General features: G+C 36.6%; 1 protein-coding gene across 2 annotated transcripts in view; it reads left to right on the top strand.

Moving 5' to 3' along the window:
- Positions 1-24,327, top strand: part of TTC29 (tetratricopeptide repeat domain 29) — a 723,881-nt gene extending 699,554 nt beyond the window's left edge. For both annotated transcript variants that reach the window (XM_074377718.1, XM_010954673.3), the window contains 2 exons: positions 23,596-23,662; positions 24,162-24,327. In XM_074377718.1, the coding sequence (XP_074233819.1) occupies positions 23,596-23,662; positions 24,162-24,186 (92 nt within the window). In that variant the 3' untranslated portion in view covers positions 24,187-24,327. The remainder of the gene's footprint in view (positions 1-23,595; positions 23,663-24,161) is intronic.
- Positions 24,328-24,585: the final 258 nt, after the last annotated feature.

Here is a 24,585-nt window from a genome sequence, read left to right on the forward strand (position 1 = left end):
GCCTCCTTGGATGGATTTATTCTGTTTGATATACCTGTAAATGGGATTGTTTTCTCCATTTCTCCTTCTGATATTTCATAGTTAGTGTACAGAAATGCAACAGATTTTGCATATTAATTTTGTGTCTTGAAATTTTACTGAATTAATTTATTAGTTCTAATAGTGTGGTGGCATCTTTAGGATTTCTCATACTGTTATAGTCAGAAAAGATACTGATATAATTTCAATCTTCTTTCTTTTATGATTAGTTTTGTGATCTAACGTGTGATCTATCCTGGAGAATGTTTGATGTGCACTTGAAAAGACCATATTCTGCTTTTGAATAGAATGTTCTATCTCTCTATCTAACCTGAAAATATTCTATCAATCAATCAATCAGTCTATCTATCTATCAATCTATCAATCTATCTAGCTATCTATCTATCTATACGTGTGTGTGTGTGTGTGTGTGTGTGTGTGTGTGTGTGTGTGTGTGTATAATCCACGTGATCTAATGTGTCATTTAAGGCCAGTGGTTCCTTACTGATTTTCTGTCTGGATATTCTATTTTATTGATATAAGTAGGATATTAAAGTCTTCTACTGTTTTTGTGTTGCTGTCAATTTCTCTTTTTATGTTTGTTAATATTCGCTGTGTGTATTTAGGTGCTCAAATTGGGTGCATATATATTTACAATTGCTATATCATCTCATTGATTTGATCCTTTTATCATTATAGAATGTCCTTCTTTGTGTCCTGTTACAGGCGTCATTTTAAAGTCTATTTTGTCTGATATAAGTATTGGTATCCCAGATTTCCTTTTATTTCCATTTGCATGGAATACTTTTTTCCATCCCCTAACTTTCAGTTTGTGTGTGTCTTTATATCTGAAATGAGTCTACTATAGGCAGCATTTAATTGGGTCTTGTTTTTTATTCATTCAGCTGCCTTATGTCTTTTGACTGGAGCATTTAGTCCATTTACATTTAAATTATTGATAGGTATGTACATAATGCCGCTTCCATTTTGTTAGCTGTTTTCTGGTTGATTTGTAGATCTTCTTTGTTCCTTTTTCTTCTTTTGCTCTTTCCCCTTGTGATTTGATGACTTTAGTGTTTAGTTTATCTTTGGGGTTATGTTTGGATTTCTTTCTCTTTTTGTATATGTCTATTAGAGATTTTTGGTTTGTAGCTACCATAAGGTGTATATGTAATAACATATATGTGATTATTTTAAGTTGATGACTTCTCAAGTTCAAATGCACTCTAACAACCCTGCATTTTACAACCCCCCCCACACACACAATGTTTTGCCATCATATTTTATATCTTTTTGTTTTGAGTATTCTTTAATTACCTCTTGTGGTTATAGATGATTTTACTTTTGTCTTTTAACTTTCCTGCTAGCTTTACAAGTGGTCGATCTACTACCTTTTCTGTATGTTTGCCTTTACCAATAAGAATTTCTTTCTTTTATAGTTTTCATATTTCAGAGTGGTCTTTTCTTTTTCACTTAGAGAAGTCCCTTTAACATTTTTTATAAAGTCAGTTTAAGGGTGCTAAGCCCTCTTATCTTCTGCTTATCTGTAAAACTCTTTGTCTTGCCTTCAAATCTGAAAGTCTTCCCAGGTAGAGTATTCTTGGTTGTAGGTGTTTTCTTTACATCACTTTAAATATATCATGCCACTCTCTTCTGGCCTGCAAAGTTGCTGCTAAAAAATCAGTTTATAGCCTTATGGGACTTTCATTGTACTTAACTAGTGTTTTCCTCTTGCTGCTTTTAAGATTGTGTCTTTAATTTTCATTCTTTAATTACAGTGTATCTTGGCATGAACCTCTTTAGGTTCATATTATTTGGGACTCTCTGTGCTTCCTGGAACTGATATCTGTTTCCTTTCCCAGATTAGGGAACTTTTCAGCTATTATCTCTTCAAATTAGTTCTCTACCCTTTCTCTCTTCTCTTTCTGGGACCCATATAATGTGAATATTAGTATGTTTGATGTTCTCCTAGACATCTGTTAAATTGTTCTCTTTAAAAAAAAAAAAAAAAAAACTCTTTTTTCTGTTCAGCTTGAGTGATTTCCACCACTCTGTCTTCTGGTTTACAGATCCATTCCTCTGTATCATCTAATCTGCTGTTGATCCCTTCTAGTGTATTTTCTATTTCAGTTATTATATTCTTCAGCTCTGTTTGATCCTTCTTTATATTTTCTACCCCCTTAACTTCTCACTGTGTTCATGCATTCTTCTCCTGAGTTCATTGAGCATCTTTATGATAATTACCTTGAATTCTTTATCAGGTAGACTACTTATCTCCACTTTGCTTAGTTCTCCTGGGGTTTTATCTTGTTCTTTCATTTAGAAAAAATCCCTCTGTTACCTCATTTCGCCTAATTCTCTGTATTTATTTCTGTATTAGGTAGGTCAGTTACATTTCCTAATCTTAGAGAAGTGGCCTTACAATAGGAGACATACTATGGAGCCCAGCAGCACCCTCCCCTCTGGTCACCAAAGCTATATGCTCTAGGTGTACTCCCTATGTGGGCTGCATAAGCCCTTCTGTTGTGGTGACGCTGACTACTATGGGCAGCTGGTAGGGGGGTCTAGCTGCCTGATCCTGTCTCCTATGGTGGCTGCTGGCCCACTGATGAGGGATGGCTGGCCACAGGGGCTGGGCTGGGCCAACTGGTGGGCAGGGCTGAGTTCCCAGTCCACTAGTTGCTTGGCCTGGAGGGGTCTTAGGACTGGTGCCAATTGGCTGGTGGGCAGGTAAGCCTCCAGCACTAATGGGCTAGAAAAAGGACTCCAAAATGGTGCTTTCCAGCACCAGTGTCTTCATGGTAGAATGTTATTGGAAACTCATATTCATTTTCTTTAAATCTAGAATAGTGAATGTTACATGCTTATGATTTCTTTAAAATTTCACAGCAAAAACTTATAGCTAAAATTGTGTTCAAAATTTTAATTATGAAGAAATTCAATAATAGTTGGAGAAATCAAAGAAAAATATCACTAATTAACCAATTATTTCACTTAGAGAGACACCAGTATTTAAAAGATTTATAGCTATCTTTTGACCAATAATTTCACATTTCTTCTTTAGTTACCTAACATTTCCATTTATCAGAAAGGAACAAGTGCTTTATTATTTTCTTCTTAAAAAGATAAAGCATTTTGAGTCATTGGATGCTATTCTGGCTAAAATTTAAGCTCAATAGTCTCATGAATTTTCATAGCTGAATTTTAAAAAATACCTCACAGATACAGTAAAAGAGACTCCAGTGGTCTCTCAGAAGTAAATGTCTGTGTACCCGGGAAAGCTGTTATATTGTGTTTATATGCTAATAACATCCTGGCTTGTTCAAATATTAAATATTTTCTGAAAATCATCAGTGTAATAGTTCTGTTTCCTCAAGTTCTTATTTGACACCTTGCGAAAGCCACTCTGGAAGACATCTTTGGTAGGCATTTGTCACTCTTAAGATGAAAACCAGTTGATTTTAAACAATAAGTTATCCAACACTACAGCTAGATAACATACTAACATAAAATAGGATAAGTAAATAGATTCTTCTTAAATAATAGTTCTAATAGTATTTTAAAATATGCTTCTAAAAGTCCAGTAAGTATTAATCTATTATTGTTTCAAGGAAAACATATTTGAAATTAGGTGTATGACTGCCATTATTTCATGCAAGCTCATGAATTTTTGTAATTGTGATATATATCATACTTACAGAAGTGTACAGAACATATATATTTCATCCAAATGTCATGTATTAATCAAAACATGATGCTAAATTCCATAGCATGTCAAATCTGTACTATATTAGAATGTTCAGAACTTACCTTAAATTGTTAGAATAAATCATTATCAGTTTATAGATTTATTCATTCACCCATTCAAAAACTAATTGTTGAAGAAAAGCTCTAAGTGTTCTAAAGAGCTGTATGTTAGGATTCTTGCCTTCAGGAAGTGTTCATTTTAACAGAGGATGTGAGATACATACTATGATTTTTTCAAAGAACTATGAGAGATAACTCTGTTTTCATGGACGAATTCATGGAAGAGCTGAACTTAAAAGATGAACAGGATTCTTTGGCCAATAGGCAAAGTGGAATAGAAGAAAAATCTAAATAAATAATGGAACTGCATGAACAAAGGACAGAAATGAAAAGACGAGAATTGTGAGGGAAATGGCAAGGAACCCAGTTTACCTGAACATACTGTATCTATGGGGAAATAGTGGGAAATAAAGGTGAGCTCTATTAAGATGGAGAACAGCGAAACGTTTGGACTTGTGTTTTGGTCATTGGGAGGCTTCTCAAGATTTTTATCCCAGCGTCAGAGGAGCAGAGCAGACCTTTAGGAAGATTAATCTGGAAGTAAAATACAAGATAGATATTGGAGACAAGGAAGAGAGAAGCCAGAGAGACCAGAGGAAGACTACTGTAATAGATCTAGTAACAGAGGCTAAATTAAGGTCGGAGCCTGAAAATGGAGAGGAACAGCTAATAAAAATCTTTATATTAAGATATTTTAACTTAAACTCCTTTTTCTTGAAATATGAATCATAATTTGTAATGTTGATGATAATTTAGTTTGTTTCAGGCACTGAGCTAGGTGCTAAGATAAAAAAAATCTTGGATTCTCTTTTCAGATAGTCAATATAATAAAAACAAGTAATAGCAACATTTCAGTCCTATAAAAAGCTTTCACAATTGAATTCTATCAACTTTTAAGGAATAGATATCTCCAGTGCTATTTAAACTTTTCAAGGTTACAGATAAAAAAGAAGCATCCAATTATTTTTACAAAACCAGTGTAGAATTTAATACAAAAATTTAACAAAGCACTAAAAGAGAAAAATAACTATAGAACTATCAGACTTTCAAACAGTACTACAAAATTTTGAATAAGCAGAATCAAGTAGACTATTAAAAGAATAACATGCCATGACCAAATGAGGTTTGTAACAGGAGTGTAGAGACAGCCCAGTATGAGGAGATTTATTAATGTAACTCACTGCCCTTCCCTCAGCCTCCCCTGTAAGATTCAAGATGTATCCCAAAACTCCTCCTACTCCTCCAGAGACCCAGGTGTTCTGGATAATGTCATTTCACTTCTGCCTCCACATTCAAAGTTGGCAGGAGTACAGAGCACAGCCAATCTCTGTGAGTTGCAGGCAAAACTCCTCCCCTAGCTTTGGCTCCTGACTCCCAGCTTTACGCCCACTCTCTGCCTGCGGCTATCAGGTGTAATCTCCCTGTATCTATTATCACTCTTCAAAGCAGTGATGACAAAACATCCTGATCTCCCAAGACTCAGTCCATAAGGTTTTCTACACACGCTTCCCCCACCCATCCCATCTCCCAATTCTCTTCAACCACTGAAATCCTTTCAATGACTCCTTAGAAATTCATGGTCAGAGAAGCAATTCCCTCCATCTGTCTCCACATCTCTCCTTTTCATCCCTTGAAGCTCTTATCTCCTGGTTCATTGTCACTATGCATAATGATCCTCCAGCATTTTCTCTTCTCACTTTCCTGACCTCTTCTACTTCAATGACCTTGTCTTCCATCTTATCTTACCTACTCTTTCCTGTAGTTAAACCTAATAGACCTTTTCAATAGTGAAAACTGCACTGCCTTCAACTCAGTTTCAAAAATCCCACCATCTCCTGTCCCTGCACTTTGCTTCATATAATAAATGAGTTCCTTTCAAGCCCTATTATCAGTTGGTCCTCCCACCTTTTCATTTTCCCTCAGTTCCCTCATGTTCACATTTCATTCCACTGTTTCCTAGTTCCCAGCATATATTAGTTTTGGGGATTTGGGAATGAGAAACAGAGTTCGTAGGAATTCCCTCAATCATAAGCTGTTCTTAAAATACTTCCATAGTCTTCATACTCTTGATTTACTATCAATATATTTAAAAGTCTATAATCTAAAAATATAAATATATGAATAAATATTAAGTTGAGTAAAATTGACAAAGATCTGTTGCTTAGAGTGATTATTCAAACCCTAGAAAATGCCAGCAAACATTATTGGGTGAGAATTCAAATAACGTAACATTCCAGTCACTTAGTAGTGCAACAGCACTACTCAGAATCACGTATCAGAAATGCAAACTGAGAGATTTTTCTTTTTGCTTTGAAAACATATTTCTTGGAATACCATTCACAGAATGTGTGTAAAGTATAGTACTCATGTAAGCCAAATAACAGTTAATTTCCTTGAAAGATCAACTCACCATTAGCAGCAGACAATGCCATAAGCACATACTTATAGCACGGCCACAGCCCAAAACAAGCCTAACCAGAACATGACTATTTCTCTCTTACATGTTCTCATTAAATTTCCAGAGATATCAACCTTAGCTTTGATCCTGAGTTTCAGCATTTCCTACTCTTGATTTCAGCTTGATGCTAGTGGATTTCTTCCCCCAAAGTAACGTCTTTATGTTGTTAGGCATTCATTCTCACAGGGGAATTATAATGCTTTTACCTGTTTCCCCAATCTATCAACTTATCTTTTTTTTCCTGGGATTCAGGATTGAACAAAACATAGAAATTTCCTGAAAAATTCCAGGAAGAAATTGCCACATGAAAACTACTTTTCTGTCTTTAAGCAGCTTAGAGTCTGTGATCCATCTCTTGCCCCTCTGTCTTCTTCATAATTGCCTGGTAAAACCATGACATTAACTAAACTCAACTCTCTGTCGACTTCTTGTTTGTATCCTTAAAACAGAATGTTGCTGCAGAAAAGCAGACGGCCATGCTGATTGGTGTAATTTTAAATTCATGATCACTAACCTTAAGTGGGCCTTTAATGCTGACCCCAATCACTATACTCCTCGAGTTCATTCTCTCTCCCCTTCTTGTAGATGACTACTTCACATTTTGTCCCCTTTACTCAAACCTCCAACACTTTCTCCCCCATCCTCACTCTCAGTTGATGATCCTATTTCTTATTTTATTAAAAAACAATCAAAAGAGAACTCCCAATACAGTATCATCACATCCACTCACTTACCTACATCTCTGCTCAATATATACATTCTCTCCTTTTGCTGAGGATTGACTGTCATGCTCCCAGCCTAGGCCAGTCTGTCTACCTGTGTACTATATCTCATCCATTCTCATTTTCTCAAAGCCATTACCTCCAACAGTTCTCACCTCTCTCCATCTGCATCAAATGATCTGTAGATCATTCTTATCAGTATATAAGCATGCAGTAATTTCTCTCACCTTTAGAAAAAAAGTCTCTTGACCTCACAGTCCTCACCAGTTACTGCCCCATTTCTCTGCTCCACTTCATCACAACACTCTTTAAAGAATCATCTACGTTAGCTGCTTCTAATTCCTGTCTCCCCATTCTCTCCTGAACCCACTCACATCAGATGCCTAGTCCCACCTTCTACCAAGACTGTGCTTCTCTAACTCATCAATGACTTCCACATCATCAAACCCAGTGGGCATTTCTCAGTCCTCCTCATCTTATTTGACCTATCAGCAACACTGAGCAGAGTCAATTACTCCCTCCTCCTTTAAATATGCTTTTCAAATGGCTTACCATACTGGCTTCTCCTTCCTCCCTAACCACTCCTGTTCAGTCCCCTTTGCTGGTTCCATGTAATCTTCCTGATCTTTAAGTGTTAGAGTGACCCATGGCTCAAGCTTTAATTTCTTCTCTTTTCTATTTGCACTCATTCTCTTGTTGATCTCATCCAATTTCATGGCCTTAAATATTATCTATTCACTAATAATTCTCATATTTATTTATATGCCCTGGAGCTCTCCTCTCACCCAAATTCCAAGCTTGTATACAAAATTCCTAACTGACATCTTCCCTTGAATATCTAGGAGACATGTCAGACTTGGAATGTGCAAAATCACCCTCTCATCCCTTACCCCAACTGCGCCCAAATGGTGCTCCCTCCAGGCTGTCCTGTCTCAATTAATGGGTGCATTATCCTTCCATTTGCACAAATTTAAAACCTGAGTGTCATCCTTAATCTCCTCACATGCCACTTCAAATCTGCCAACATATCCTGTTCCTGGAAAACATATCCAGTATCATGTAACTTCTTACTATCCCCCTGCTACCTCCATATCTTGCCTGGATTGTTGAAATAGCTTCCCATACAGTCTCTTCTCGACACAGCAGTCAGAGTAATCCTTTTAAAATACTAGTTAGATTATGTCACTCCTCTGCTTAAAACCCTCTGAATGATTTCCTATCTCACATGAAGTAAAAGCTAACATGCCCCCAACAGTGAGACTGTATGTGATCTGGCCCTCGGTTACCTGTCTGATAACCATTCCTTCTCCTCCCGCCCACTGTGCTAGTCCCCCTCTTCCCACACAGGTCTCCTTCTGTTCCTGGGACACACCAGGCAGGCTCCACCTCGGGACCTTTGGACTTGCTATTCTTTTTGCCTGTGCTGCGCTTTGAGATAGTCCCATGGCTTACTTCCCTTAGAATTTTAGCCAAATATCACGTGGTCATACTGTTTTGAATTTGGTTTTGTTTTGGGAGGGAGGTAATTAGGTTTATTTATTTACTTATCAATTTTAATGGAGGTACTAAGGATTGAACCCAGGACCTCAGGCATGCTAAGCATGCACTGTACCACTGAGCTATACCCTCCCCTCTCACCTCATCGTACTTTTAGAAGTTGCAAACCACCCCCATACACATATATACATTCCCTATATCTATACACTTCCCTCTGTAGCATATATTATCATGTGACATGTATTTTATTTATTTACTGTCTGTCTTTAACCTCTAGAATTATAAGCTTCATGACAATAAGATTTTGTCTATTTTCTTTCCCCAGTGTCGTATTCCCAAAACTTAGAACACAGATACATTATAGGCACTTTCCAAGTATTTGTTGAATGAATGAACAACTGAGAAGAGAAAGATTGCATGATTATCTCAATGGGTGCTCATAATATATTTACTAAAATTCATCATCTATGCTAGGAATAATTCCATAAAAGCAATAATAAAATAAAAGTGCTTACTATCACTGCTATCATTTAACATTATTATAAAGAAAGAAGACATATAAGAACTGGAAAAGGATGAGAACAGTGTATAGTCATTTACATAGATTTAGTTGCTCATTTGAAAAACCAAGGAAAAGCAATGAAATGCCTTATAAACAACAAAAGAACTTGATAAAATGGCTAGGTACAAAAGTAATACGTAAAAACCAGTAGTCTTCTAGCTTCTGCTTAAATGTAGAAAGCTAGAAATAATGTCATTCTAACCCTTTCAGCAACAACAAAACTACAAGATCTGCGAAATAATTTTTTTTGAACCCATAAGAGACCTGAGATCACAGGGCAACCAACCCAACTCTACAACCAAAAGAGAAAAAAAACAAAAATGTATCTTTATAAAAACAAAACATTTCTGTATGACAAAACACCACAAATTTTTCAAGTTTTTAAATGAACTTGGAAAAGAATCTGCAAATGTCACCAAAAGCTCATCTCTATTACAAAAAAAATTATAAATATAAATATACATTATAAATATAAATTTAAAATTATAAATCAGCAGGCAAAAGACTAATAACTCAATTTTTTAAATGGAAGAAGGATATGGAGAATTTACCAAAAAGTAAATTTTAATGTGAAAAAAATGCTGGACTTTACACATAACAAGAAAATGTAAATTAAAAGTATAGGAAGGTTTCTCATCTATCAGATTAGCAGGTTTGTTAATGCATATGTTAGTGAGCATGTGATGATAGACGATCTCCTGCAAAACTGGTGAAAGGATAAATGCAGCCTCTCAGGAGAGTAGTTTGGCAACATAGAAATTTTAAATGCACAAAGATTTGATCCAAAACTCTGTGTTGATCCAACAGATAGACTAACACATTCATTCATTCAACTATTTACTAAGCATCTCTATATGCTAGTACTGCACACTGATTAGAATGGCCAGAATCTGGAGCATGACAACATCAAGTGCTAGTGAGGGTGTGGAGCAACGGGAACTCTCCTTCATTGAAAATGCTAAATGCTGCAGCCTAGAAGACACGGTGGCAGTTTCTTACAAAACTAAACATACTCTTATCTTACCAGTGAGCAGTCACACTCCTTGGTATTTACCCAAAAGAGCTGAAAACTTATGTCCACACAGACACTTGCATGTGGATGATTACAGCAACTTTCTTCATATTTGCCAAAACTTGGAAGCAACCAAGATGTCTTTCTGTAGATGAATGGATAAATAAACTTTGATACATCCAGAAAATGAAATATTACTTAGTGCAAAAAAAAAGAATTAGTTATCAAGCCATGAAAAGACATGGAGGAAACTTAAATGCATATTACATTAAGTAAAAGAAACCAACCTGAAAAGGTTGCATACTGTATGATTCCAAGTCTATGACATTCTGGAAAAGTCAAAACTATGAACACAGAAAAAGAAAAATCAGTGGTTGCCAGGGATTGGGGGTGAGGGAAGGATGAATAGGTAGAGCACAGGGGATTTTTAAGACAGTGAGATTATTCTGTATGAAACTATAATAGTGGATACATGTCATTATGTATTTGTCCAAATCCATAGAATGTACAATATCAAGAGTGAACCCAGTGGAGTCTGCTCATAGTGGGGGAGGCTCTGTGTGCGTGGGGTTGGGGAGACAGATATATGTGAACCCTCCGTGCTTTTTACTCACTTTTGCTGTGAACTCAAAACTGTTCTAAAAAAATTAAGTCTATTCTTTTTCTAAAAAAAAAAAAAAAAGAGAGAAAGGGAATGATATCCAAAATATATGATTTCTTTTAAAGTACAGAAATACATGTACATAAATAAGACATAAATATGTATTATGTATTTATATGTGAATATGTACTGTTTTATATACACATGAAGTGTTTCTAAAGGGATACTCAAGAAATAGTAATAGTGGTTGCCTCTAGGGAAGAGAAGTGAGTTGCTGGCGATCAAGGATTTCAAACAGATTTTTTACTGTTCAACCTTAAAAAAAAAGGACCATGTGTATGTATCACCTCTTTAAAAAATAATTTAACTTTTTAGATGCAAATGAACTTATTTACAAAACAGAAACAGACTCACAGACATAGGAAACAAACTTATGGTTACCACAGGGGAAAGAGGGTGGGAAGAGATAAATTAGGAGTTTGGGATTTGCAGATACTAACTACTATATATAAAATAGATAAACAACAAGTTCATACTGTATAGCACAGGGAACTATATTCAATATCTTGTAGTGACCTATAATGAAAAAGAATATGAAAAGGAATGTAAGTATGTACATGTATGACTGAAACATTATGCTGTGCATCAGAAATTGACACAACATTGTAAACTACATTTAAAATTTTTTAAATAAAATAGTAATTATAATACCTCTTAAATTAAAAAACATGATATGCAGGGAATAATTACAGAATTCTTAGAGCCTGTCTTAGTCTGTTGGATTGCTATGACAAAAATACAATAGACTGAGTGACTTATAAAGAACAGGAATTTATTTCTCACTGTCTGGAGGCTGGAAGGCCCAAGACAGAGGCATTGGCAGATTCAGTGTCTGGTGAGAGCTCACTTCCTGCTTCATAGCAGCCCATCCTTTCACTATGTCCTAATGTGACAGAAGAGGTGAAGGAACTCTATGGTGGCTTCTTTTATAGGGACACTAATCCCATTCATAAGGGCTCCACCCTCATGACCTAATCACCTCCCAAAGGCCTGGCCTCTAAATACCATCACCCTGGGCATTAGGATTTAACATGTGAATTTGGGGGGATGGGGCACAAACATTGAGTCTATAGCAAGGCCTATTATTTTTTTAAATCCTTCAAAAAGGATTTAATAAAGTTCTTCCTCTGTAATAATGTCAATGCCATGAGAATATTCTATTTATTTCACTTTCTAAAGCTGGAACTTCTTTACTACACTGAGTTTATATACTACAGTTCAGAAAAAGTAGTTCATGGAGTCACTGGTGATATATGCATGAAGCATGTCACTTCTCTTTAATGTCATTCCAAAGAAGTTGTTTGTATAACATCTTAATGAAAAGTATCATTCAACCTGGGCAAGATAACAGGTATCAAAGAGAAAAATGCCATTATGTACCAGTGTTTAAATAAGAAAACAGGTCAGGTGAGTGAGAGAGAACCCAGGTATCAGGGCAAGGCTGTGTCAGGGAAATTTTTTAAATAGGTGGTTTAGGTGTATGGATATGAGGGACTCTATTCAAGTTGACATGTAATTTACTTGACATTCCCAATTGGGATGAAATGCTGTAAGATGCTGGAGCAAATCCACACAACTTTAAACTACATAGAGTATTTGGGTTTTTTACTCCCAGTTTCTTAGTTCAGGTAAAAATGGCAAGAATGATGGAGAAAAAATTTTAAAGTACTTTGTATTTATATTGTACATCTATTAATATGTTTATATTATATTCACTTATATTTATATTACTTATATATTCAATATTTATACAATTATATGTTTTATATACTTATAAATTTGTTGCGGTCTTATCACTGAAAAACCTATTTTATATTTTTCTTCAATTTAATTCACTCTCATGGGGTTAGCCATAAAAGTAGTCTTTTTCCAGTAATTTTTGTCATCTGAAATACGTATTATCATTTTTAATATCTTCTCATTCATTAAAGCGTAATTTATATAGTGCTTTCCTATATAATATTTGTCAGCTTTCAGATATAGTACCTTTTTCTTTTTTCCCCAACCACAGTGCAAGAGAGCCAGAGAAGGTTAACTTGAAAGGAAGAGGTTATTTGTGTAGTAAGGAAAACATCTTAACTCTGCTATCCTTTCTCTCTCCTCCACTCTATGGCCAATACAATTATATAACCAAAATGCAGAAAGGTGACTTGATATCGTCTTTGCTCTTTAAAACAACTGCACCCTTGAAAATTAAGATACTCTATATAAACAACAAGGACCTACTGCATAGCACAGGGAGCTATTCAGTAACTATAATGAAAAAGAATATGAAAAAGAATATATGTGTGTATAACTGAATCACTGTGCTGCACACCAGAAACTAACACAACGTTGTAAATTAACTATACTTCAATTTAAAAAAAAGATACTTTATGTAGCTGAAACCTTCATTCATGAAGACAGGAAGGAAAAATTAACTAAGTAGTTCTTCAAACTTAACTTTTAAATTATCTTTAGCAATTGTACGTAAAGAGCCCATTTCTTCTCTGAAGCACTTCAGATATTGTGACTAAAAGTTTAGACTTTCTCTGCTTTACTTTCAAAATGAGCAAATAATATATCCAAGAAGAAAACCAGTTCTTAAAAACTGTGTATTTCTTAGGTACTCATTAAAGAGTTGTCCATAGATCTTGCTGGAAAATTCTTTCTTAATTAGATGGCTTTTCAAACCAATAGATTTGTCTTCATATATCTTTTGTGCTCTCACCTAAACTTTTAAGAGCAGACAGTCATTCACCATGTCTTTCAGCAGGGATTTATTGCCCATCTGCCATATGCCAAGCAATACTTTATTATGCCACATTTTAAAAAGTAAATCATAAGGTACAAACTGTGTTCATTCAGAAACCATTAAGTGTGTACGCTCTCTCAGACATCAGGCAGGGTACAGGGATGAATATATTATTTTTCAAAAGAGCAAAGTCTATAATCCTAAGACCACCAAGAAATGGTGATTCTGTGCTTAAATTCAAACCACAGAAAGTTTTCCAAAAATGACTTCTACCTACCTATAGGTCAGAATATACGTGCAGGTGTATTATGTGCACATGCTCCAACACAGAGATTCAAATTCTGACCCACCAATCAAGCTATTGAAGAACTCAGTCCTACCATGGAGAACCCAACAGGCTTACTTTTCCTGAGACAAGCATTTAAGTGCATTTATATGTATTCTGTTAATGTCTTAGTGTTTGTTTTGAAGCCTTATGCTGCCTCCTAGACGCCTATTAATGCTTTAGCAAACTGTACATAAAACTCTCACTTCTTCTCTGAAGACCAAGCACAAATACAGAGAATCATGCTGTGATTATAGATTGAGTCCCCCACTGAAAACCCCACCCCAACCCCACCAGCCATGTACTCCTGAATCCATCTAATTTGAACACTGCTACCAACTGTAGCTCAGCACCTAGCTCACAAATGTGTTTTTCACTCAGTAGGTATTCAGTGAATATCTGTTGAATGAATGACAACTGATTATGGGTTGGTTAAGTGGATAGACACAGTGTATATTGCTCTTAAACTATACCCACCACTGGAAAACAGTTTAAAATTTCACTTGGAGAGTAAAGTAGCGTGACTCTCTGTCTCATTCATTATCATGCAAGTGGAGTAAAAAATACGTCTAATCAAAAGAATGTCCCCTGAGCAATTGTTTTGCTACCTGGGTTCTGCAGAACACAAGTGGTAATGGCCCAGAGCTGGTCTAAACAGCATGTCAAGAGTCTTTGTGTATAATTTTTATTTCTCATTGTCTTCACCTTCTCTGAAAAGAATGGCTGATAACCTTTCCTTGTCATAGCTGAGCTTTTAAGAGTGTTGTTTTATCTATTTTTTATGACCAACCTTATACTTGTTAACTGTAATTTTTGCTTTATGTAACATAAAAAAAAAATCTGTGATATGGTGCCCAGTGAATTAACAAGAATAGCTGGACAAAAGACAAGAAATCTTTTTAAAACAAACGTTAACATTAAACACCTTGGATAGGTGGGCCTTCTGGGGATTTTGCTTTAATGCAATGCAACGAAAGTGCACCATTTCTGTCTTCAGAAATAGTTTCTCTCAGATCGCGAGCTTGTCCAAAGCCATATTACATAAGGAAGGGCTTTGTTTGTACATCAGTATTTTACATCTTAGAGTCTTACTAAATCCTTCTTTGATCAATCTGATATTGAACAGATCTATATTGATTTCTTCTACACCTGTTTATGGTATTTGTTTTGATATATCCAGGATTAAAAGCCAAATTAACAAGTGTAATCAATTTTCTGAGTGATAAAGAAAAGTCCTCTAGTACCCTTAGACACAGTCATCTAGGGATAAAAAACTTAAGTGAAGATGTTGTAATAAATGGATCGATTCATTCAATCACAGGGCATAAAAACATCAGCTCTGGGAAAGTGCTTTCCTCTAAGAGCTTTAGCTACCGAGTTTCTCTTGTGTTGCATCAAATGATTTGCATTTTTAGAGAAATTTCATGTCTGCAGTGAGCTCCAGTGAAAACATGAATAAATTGCTTTTCCTTCCCTCTTTTTTCTGACTTTATGAAGCTGAATCCATTAGAGGTTGAGTCAAAGTATAATGAAATAAAGGCAACAACGCACCTCGTGGAAACCCTGGATTAGAGTTCCCGCTAGCCCAAGCCCGGCTGTCCTGGACCACCCATCAGATTGGTGGTCTTTAGGGAGGTCCCTGGGGCATGTGGCAATTTTTTTAACTGCTTCATTAGAAACAGTCTCTAGAAGACAAGAAAATACATAGACAAACAATCAAGAATGAAATGGGCTTTCCACGGCAGTTCTCCACAAAGTCAAATAAACCCTCCCCTCCAAGCCCAACACAGTACAGCTGCCTAAGAGGCCTTCTTGTTATCGCCTTCCTGCTGAATTCGCTGGGGTGAGGGAGTGTAGAATTCATGAGCACAGGCTTTGGCTCCAAACTGACCTGGGTTTGCATCTCACTGAGCCAGTCATCACCTGTGTGATACTGAAGAAGTTCATCCCTTCAACCTTTGGTTTCCTTCTCTGTGTGTCAGGGATACTAATGCCTAGAGCACAGGATGGTTGAGCAGTTAAAAAAAAAAAAAAGATCTTAGCACATTCCCGAGCAGAAAATGTACTCTCAGTCATGGAAAGGAACTTAATTTTTATTCATATCTGAATGTTTCAACTGAAGAAAAAAACAAGCAGCTGTTTCTTCCTCCTCTTACCAAGCAAGCCATTTTGTTTTTATTTTACTTTAAATCATTGGGATAAATAAGAGTAAGGTTATATAAAACAGTAAGTCTCAAACTTTTGTGAGCAAACATACGACCTTGGTACCCTTTTAAAATGCAGATTCTGATTTACCAGGTCTACAGTGGGGTCTGAGATTTGGGGGGTTCTTTTGGAAGGGGAAGTTGTTTCAGGAAAGAGGTTTATCTGACTTAAGTTACTGCATCTTGACTAGAAAAAAAGCAGAATTTGTAATGTAGCATTAATAGAAATTTTAAAAACTATGTGAACACACCACTGTATTTATTTGTCTTAAGAAAGTATTCAGTGTCTGAACAGATTGATAGATGTGAATCAGATACTCTCATTAAAGTTTTAGGTATCCAGAAGGAGAAATTCGGTATAATTCTGCCTCAGTGTGGTCTCTTCAATGCTTCATCCCAGTCCAGCTCTATTTAAGATAATGATTCTGAAGGGGAAAAAAGAACCTATAATTTTGAGCTCAAATATACTTCTGATCCTTATATAAATTTCAGTAAGCTTTAAATAATAACAGAAGCCTTTGAAAAGGGAATTGCTATATACTAGAACCTGTAGTATGAAAGACCGCATATCAGTTTTTGACACTTAAGAGAATCTGCCCAACTTGAAAGATGTGTCCTGCCTTACAAGTGTTTGTATCTTGACTTTTATACTCATCAGATATAGAATAACCACATCATGATTTCTGCTTTAAAACACAGAACAGATTACCTTTTTGTTTGTTAACAAAAAGTAGGAAAGTATTAACAAGAAATCTCACTTTTTTTTTTTTTTTCTTTTTGGTAAAGTGAGATTAACTCTGTAATTTCAGGCTTTGGTTCACAGAATTTTTATAGACTGTAAAATGAGAAGTGCCATGAATGACAAACCAACATTACCCCTCACCCCCCCAAAAAAAATAAGAAAAAGGAGAAAGGGAAAGAAGAAAAGAAAGACAAGGGAAAGAGAAGCATCAAGTCATTTGTTAGCATCAAGTACGCTGACATTTAAACCATGCTTCACATGACCAAAGTGGCGACATTTGCACTTTGTGATTATGGTATGTGATTTCACACACACACACAAGATCCATTCTCCCACTTTGTCTGCTCTGTGTCCCAGGAAACTGACTTCAGACTGCATCTGAAGGTTCACTTGTCTTCTATTGCCTTCTGTCTTCCTGGTTTGGATTTATCCAAAAGGAGTCGCCAGCAGGAGATCAGAGGTTAGGAAGGTGGAGAGGTTCTGACAGCTGTGACACTCTACCACCGCTGCTTCTAGATGCAAATGGATGAGCCCTTTTCGAAATTTCCATCTCTCACTCAGGGTCCAGTAAAGCCATCCTCTCCCCCTTTACCCTCAGCCTGGGGAGGATAATGGCATAACATCCTTCCATCGCGAGTCCCTGGGTGCCTCAGGACCCCTTGTCATTCTCCAGCCCTGCCCTCATCTCTCAGTGGTTCCTTCATTAAAGTCCCTTCAGAATCCCAGTCGAATGTGCCATCTGTTTCGTCCTGACTGATGCTCACTCCTCTTCTATTGTGAGTATCAAGCAAGGTGGCTAAAGGCAAACAAGTACAAGAAATATCAGGAAACTTGCACTTGCTGAAGAGTTCAGTTGATTAGAGAACAGTGCTAATGAGGCCAAAATGTGTGTCTGGCTGTCCTCCAGGCTCACAGGCTGTACCCCTGACCGGCCATTTTACACACCATCAGTCACCAGGAGGACCATGCCAAAAAGGACACATGAGTCTGTGCCAATCCATCACCACTTCTGGGGACATAATTCAAAGGGTAGCTGTTCAACTGAGATAGCTTCAAAATCATCTTTGTTCCCAAAGGACAGCTTTTATACTGTGATTCTAGTGAAAGTATTATATGTTATTTTAAACAATAAAACCATGCCTGTCAATATCTTTGTCAAAGATATATTTTCATTTATTACTTAATCTGTAGCTAATTCATAATAACATGATTAAAAGTCAAGCTTATCAAAATATGCCTTATATTGGCAATTGGACTCAAGGTTTGTAAGAATATATATTCAACTCATCTCTTTAAAATTTTCCAACTGTTACGATTAAATGAATGAAACTATATAACCAACTACATAACCACAGTCTAAAGAGTAAATAGTTAAATTTTAATTTATTTATTTAAAGTGATTTTCTGATTATCAAGTGTGAATAACAAATTTTTAGGGTATATACTCTGTTCTTGTCAGTACAAACACCTTCTAAAACCATGTCGTAATAAGCCACTGTATTAATATTGATATACTGGGCTTACTTCCAAGGTGTTAATTTTATACGATTTGAATACATCGAGGGGAGAGACCTCTCTTCTTCTTTCAGAAGTCAATTTCTGAGACTCTACTATCAGCATGAAAAAGAACTATTTCTACTAAAATTGAATCTACGTCTTTAAGTAAAATGTCCTGAAATACTAAAGCAAAATACAATCTCATCATTAATAATGGCCTAATGCTAGAGTCTCCCATAAGATATGAGCACTTTTTTAGACCTGGTATTTAGTCTTAATCTTTTTCATAAAACACAATCTGAATTTTATTTTTTTTGACAGAACCTTTTGAGAGATTTTGATAAGGTCAACAGAAAGCACAGTCTTTTAACATTAGGTGATCAACTTTTTGACAGTAGCAGGACCAGCATAGCTAATGGAGTAATAGCCTGCAGGGTCCAGCTAAATATAATATATGAACGTAATCAACCTCTGTGATGACTATTCAGAAGTAACGCCTTTAGCTTTGAACTGCAACACATATTTCAACAAGGCAAAAACCTTATGAAGAAAGTCTCTGCAGACCACACTGATACAATACCGCCTTCATCTCCTGCTCTGTGCGCTTGCTGCATACAGTGAGTTTTAAATTTAAGGTAATGACTGCTGTATATTCATGTGAGCGCACAACAATACTTTTGATTTGTTGTGGAAAGGTTGAATCCATTACCAGGGGTCTAGTCTATAAACTCTGACACAGCCTTTATGTATGAGTTATTATTTACCCTTTTTTAGTAAGGCCACTAAAAATGTTTTGCATGACAAAATTATAAAAATTCATTCGCCTTTTCAGTCACAAAACTACCAGGTAGCATCCTTTCCATTTCAATTTATACTCCCCTACAGATAATGTTTTCAAAATCTCGTTTATATATAATACTGTATTATATAAAAATTATGTTAACATTGTTTTCAAGTAAAGGGATGAGATTGTAGGTTTATTACAGTTCAGCATCGTTGACTTGTTCTACTGCTCTTTGGTACAAGGTAGGCTAAAAGATGGTAAAATGAGATCCTTTTATTGCCCACTTGTGGGAATCTGCCCTTTGAGAGTTGTTACTATTAGCAACAGGGAAGTACCTGTTTCTACTGGAATGGTAGGCAGTGTAAGCAAATACCATACTCCCAACTGTGCACTGGTTCTGGTCCCCCTTGCTGGAGTGACATGGGTCCTAATCTTCCAGCTTCCTTGAAGACCTTACAGATCAAATATCTCAAATCATATCCTAAGTCAGACCTACAGTAGGAAACCTGGGTTAAGAATCAAAATGAGTGCTTTTGCAAGACGGAACCGAGATGCAACAATCCCATGATGCTCACTTGCTGCAGATGAACAGAAGTCTGAGAACACCTGAGTGAGGACTTCAGCTGTTCCCCTATGTAAATTCACCTTTGCTAAGGTTTCCTAACACAGTGAGTGTGAATATCTTTTATGTAAACTAGCAGCTGTGGCCCAAGTTGAGTAAAAGAATAACTCCAAATACAGCTAGCTTTCTCAGAGAATCTACTTGGGAAATATTTCACAATAAAAAAAAAAATCACCTCTGCACAACATCTGGGGAATGAATGCTAAGCGATTATTTGAGACCAACCAAGCACAATTTCAAACTTGGAAAACCTAGGAATGACTTCTCCAGCTTAAGAAATATTGTTCCATCCTGCCAAACCAAAGGGAATGCTGTTTAAGACATTAGATAGTATAAAATAGGCGGTAGGGTGTCAGGGTGGTTCTATTTACTGTCGTGCAATGAAAATATTAAACTGAGAAGCCCAGGGTAGTTCTTTACCTCAAAGAGTGATAGAATATATTAGTTAAGGTAAAGGCTAAGCTTCTATTTCAGAGTCCCAAAAGTACAGTAGCTTAAGAGTATAGAAGTTTGTTTCTCCCGCAATCCTGAAGTGAGCCGTTGACATTTACAAGGTAGTCCCACAGGCATTCATGGGGCCATGACCTTCCATCTTATTGCTCCACCATCCCCTAGGGCAGGGTTTCTCAATATTGCACTATTGAAATTTTGAACTAGATGATTTTTTTGTTGTTGAGGAGAAGGATGGGGAATGGCTGTCATGAGCACTGTAGGGTATTTAACAGCATCCCTGCCCTCTACCCACTAGATGCCAAGAGCACTTACACCTACCAGTGTTGACAACAAAAATATCTCCAGATATGTCCAAATCTTCCCTGTGGAGCAAAGCCATCCCCACTGAGAACCGTTGACTTGGATGTTGTCATTGTCTGCATGGTAGAAACGAAATCATAGTTTTCCATGTTCAAGATTGAGGAAACAGGAATGCTTCAGGGACAATGGATACCCAATGCCTAACACTCAGACCTGGAGGAGGATGTATCATTCTGTCCACATTCATTGGTGAGAACTTCAACCAAATATGTATATGCTGAAGGGGAAGATCTAGTAGAGTGCAAAAAGCAAAAAACCTGATAAGTGAAAGGCAGAAGGAATTACTGGAGCCATGTCTTGTGTAGGCAAGAGAGGAAGAGACCTAGCGAAGAAGGAGAGGAGTTGGCCTTAGATGGGAGCATGGGGAATACGGAGTGTATCCAACAGGAACAAGTAAGTCAGTAACTCTTGACACAGAGCCTGTGGAAGCCTTTTCCAGCTATGTTTTATTTCCTCTCTGAAACTGGAAAATAAAGAATCAGCTGAGAATAATGATGCATATGGAAGGTTGGAGGTTTGAGAAAATGGAAGAAAGAGTAAATCAGTCATCTAGGAAAGCAGAAGAATGAATGGACTCGAAATGTTTAATAGGATGGCCTGAAAGTATTAAGGGCTTCCTAATGTCTGTGACCATGAATTTTGTTTTCATTTTTCAGTTTATTAGGCAGAATTGTTACAATTTGACTGCATGTACACACTATATTGCATATAAATACATATACACAATATACTGCACCTATTTTTTAAATTTACATGTATGTACTGTTCATTGTTTCTAAGAACGTTTAGAGCTTTAGCTTTTTAAACTTACATAGTTATCAAAGGAATGAAGCCAACCACAAAATAAGAATTAATTCAAAAAGATACACCCCACTATTAACAGCAACATTATTTATAAGTGCCAAGATACGGAAGCATCCTTAGTGCACATCAGTAGATGAATGGATAAAGAAATGCAGCATAAAAATGTAATGGACAACAACTCACCCATAAGAAAGAAGGATATTTTGCCATTTGTAGTCCTTCACTCACTTTTTTTTTTCACTTTGAAAACGAGAATTTTATAACTGGCATAACATTTCCATTGCATCAAAAACAACAAAGTACCTAGAAATAAACTTAACCAAAGAGGTTACCTATGCTGTGAAAACTGTAAAACATTGATGAAGGAAATTGAAGATGATACAAAGAAATGGAAAGATACCTTGTTCTCTTGGATTGAAAGAATCAACATTATCAAAATGGCCTTACTACTGAAAGCAATCTACAGATCCAGTGCCGCCCCTGTCAAAATACAACATTCTCTGTGACCGTGAATTTTAAGTGAGGACCATTGGTTTGTTTTCCAACCACACTGAGCCTTAACATATAGGAGAGGACTAGGCAGACAGTTGGATTTAACTAGGGTTATACTAGTCAAGCGAGTATGACAAAGTGAGAAAAGGACAAAGAAGTCAGCCTATATGCAAACCATGAGTGACCATGGAATTTAAATGGTATGAAGAGGGGAAAGAAGAAATCAAAATAGGGAGGAACAATGAAAAGATGGTAGAATTGGAAGTTCCAGTGGGGCTAAGGAATTGCTGGTGTTGGGGTAATAGAGGGAGTTATCCAGAAAGGGTAAAAGCTCGCAGTCAACTAGCTGAATGCAGGAAACTGAGTTGGAGAGGGGCTTGCAGTTACTGGTGATGACAAAGTCTTAAGAGTGAGCATGGGAATTAATGGCTGCAGTAAGGTAAAGGACAAAATCTAAAAGCACAGAGTTCAAGGAATTGAGACCCAGGGTGAAAGAATCTTCTACATGCACATTTAAATTGCTAAATTAAGAAAGTGGTGGGAAAGTGACAATGAGCCAATGATAAAATCAGCTGAGAATGACACCAGTTGTAGGTCGATCGCAGCAATAGTTGATTATATAAACGGATAATGTAAGTTTTAGGAAGGGAAAAGGAGAAGGCAAATGCCCTGAAAGAGATGCAGTAGGGAGGAGGACACCTCCGACCTCCAAGTCCAATGGTAACAGGACTGAGGAAAAGAAAAACAAAAAGGGCTTCTAGGCTGTCAGTGTCCTCAAAGGACAGTCAAGTTTCTGTTAGATCCAGAATGTAAAGGGGACTTCAGAAAATAGAGTGAGAATACAGTGGAAATGTTTCAAGAGTTGTGGTGGGTAGATGGGAACAAAATAGGAAATTTGTAGAGCGTTACAAAAAGTAGAACTCAGGGAATGACGGGGACCTGGAGGTCTGTCATAAGCAAGGGTAAAGAGCATCCTATTAGATAAGTCCCGGTGCATTCAAGTCAAAAGGAGAAGGGCAGATATAAAAATTAAGTAACAAATTAACATGTCTAATTATATACAAACTTCCCATATCTTATTTGATCATTTGGATACTTTATATTGCTCTCTGAATTAATTGTCCTTCTGACAATTAGTAACAAGTCATCTTATTCCCAAGCAGTGACTGTTCTAGGTGCCATTTCATACATCACAGTAACTCTGTGGGTTAGGAATTTGAGCATGCCTTGGTTAGACATCAGTTGAGGTTACCCAGTGATGATACTCAGCTGACAGATGGGCAGGTTTGAAGGACCAAGACAACTTGACTCACAGACTGGAGCTCTGGTGGGATGGCTGGAAGGCTGGGCTCAGCTGGGACTGTCAACTGGATCATCAGTACATGGCCTTTCCAGGATAGCAATCTCAGGGTGGTAGGACTTCCTATATGGTGACTGGATTCTTCCAAAGCAAGCATCCTGAGAGAGCCAGATGGAAGCTGCGTGGCCTTTTCTGATCTAGCTTTACAAGTCATGTAGTTACTTCTTCCACATGCTGTTGATTACAAAAGAGTCCTAAGCCTAACCTAATTTTAAGATGGCAGGAGTTAGATTCCACCTTTTCAAGGGGGTGTGGTAAGGTCACACTATTGAGGAACATGTAGAGTGAGAGATATCATGAGGCCATCTTTGACCACTCATAACCTTCCCTGGTGACACAGGTGATATTTTCGCTTTTATCATACAGGTGATAGGGGTAGATATCCCTGAAAAGGGATTCCCAGGTTCAAACTCAAAATAAAATAACTGTCAACTGTACTTGTGATAAACCATTAAATTTATACCTCTTTTTTTTCCTTTAGGAGAGTCTAGAAGATCCACAATGGAAGGTTTATGTCAAACCTCAGAGCACTCAGAAGATCTCAATGGGTATGGTAAATCAAGTTAAAGTTTCTATGTATCCACATTATGCAAGATACTAAGTATAATGCAATTCTCTAAACACAAAAGGAGCAACTTCATCTAACTTGATAAACTAATACCAAAACACTGTTTTTAAACAAATCAAAGATTTACTTTTAAATATTACACAAGTTTGAATAGTTTTAATGTTTTAAGCAGTGTCGGAAAATTACTCCTTGAAGAACTTGGAGGTTGGGGGTGCGGACCCTCCTTGAAGTAAAAAATATGCATATAATTGATATCCAGCCCTTGGTTCCTCTGTATCCTGAGTTCTGCATCAATGGATTCAACCAGACACAGATCATGTAGTACTGTAGTAGTTACCATTGAAAAAAATCCACATAGAAGTGGACCCCTGCAGTTCCAACCCTTGTTGTTCAAGGGTCAACTGTAATATCTTAAAAGCAAGTGTCTTTTACTTTCTAGCCCAGTATAAAATTTAATTTTATAATGTATTTTATTTCAGATTTCCAGATAATCAAAAAAAATGAGACTTAAACCAGCTTTTGACTCAGTCAGCTGTGCAAGAAGAACATTATCATATCAGCTTCATCTTCAATTACATCCCTATAATAAGGGTATGTTACAAATAATACAGATAGAATTATAATAAAACTATGACTGTGTTTTCATTGGATTTTGTATGGCAATTTCCTACTACAAATTTAGTCTAAGACATCCAAATCCATGTTTAAACATCAAAAATATATGCCAAAGACCTAGAAATGTCAATAATTATCTATAAAATGAACTGTAAGATTTCCCTCTTATCCACTATTCTACAAGAAAGAGTGCTACTATAGAGTCAACATGTGGTTCTGTCTAATGAGAAGATCATTTTAAGCTTAAGAGAATCTGTGGTGGATAAATATAGGAAAAAATCTGCTAAA

This window comes from Camelus bactrianus, chromosome 2, assembly GCF_048773025.1.
Source record: "Camelus bactrianus isolate YW-2024 breed Bactrian camel chromosome 2, ASM4877302v1, whole genome shotgun sequence".
NCBI lineage: Eukaryota > Metazoa > Chordata > Mammalia > Artiodactyla > Camelidae > Camelus > Camelus bactrianus.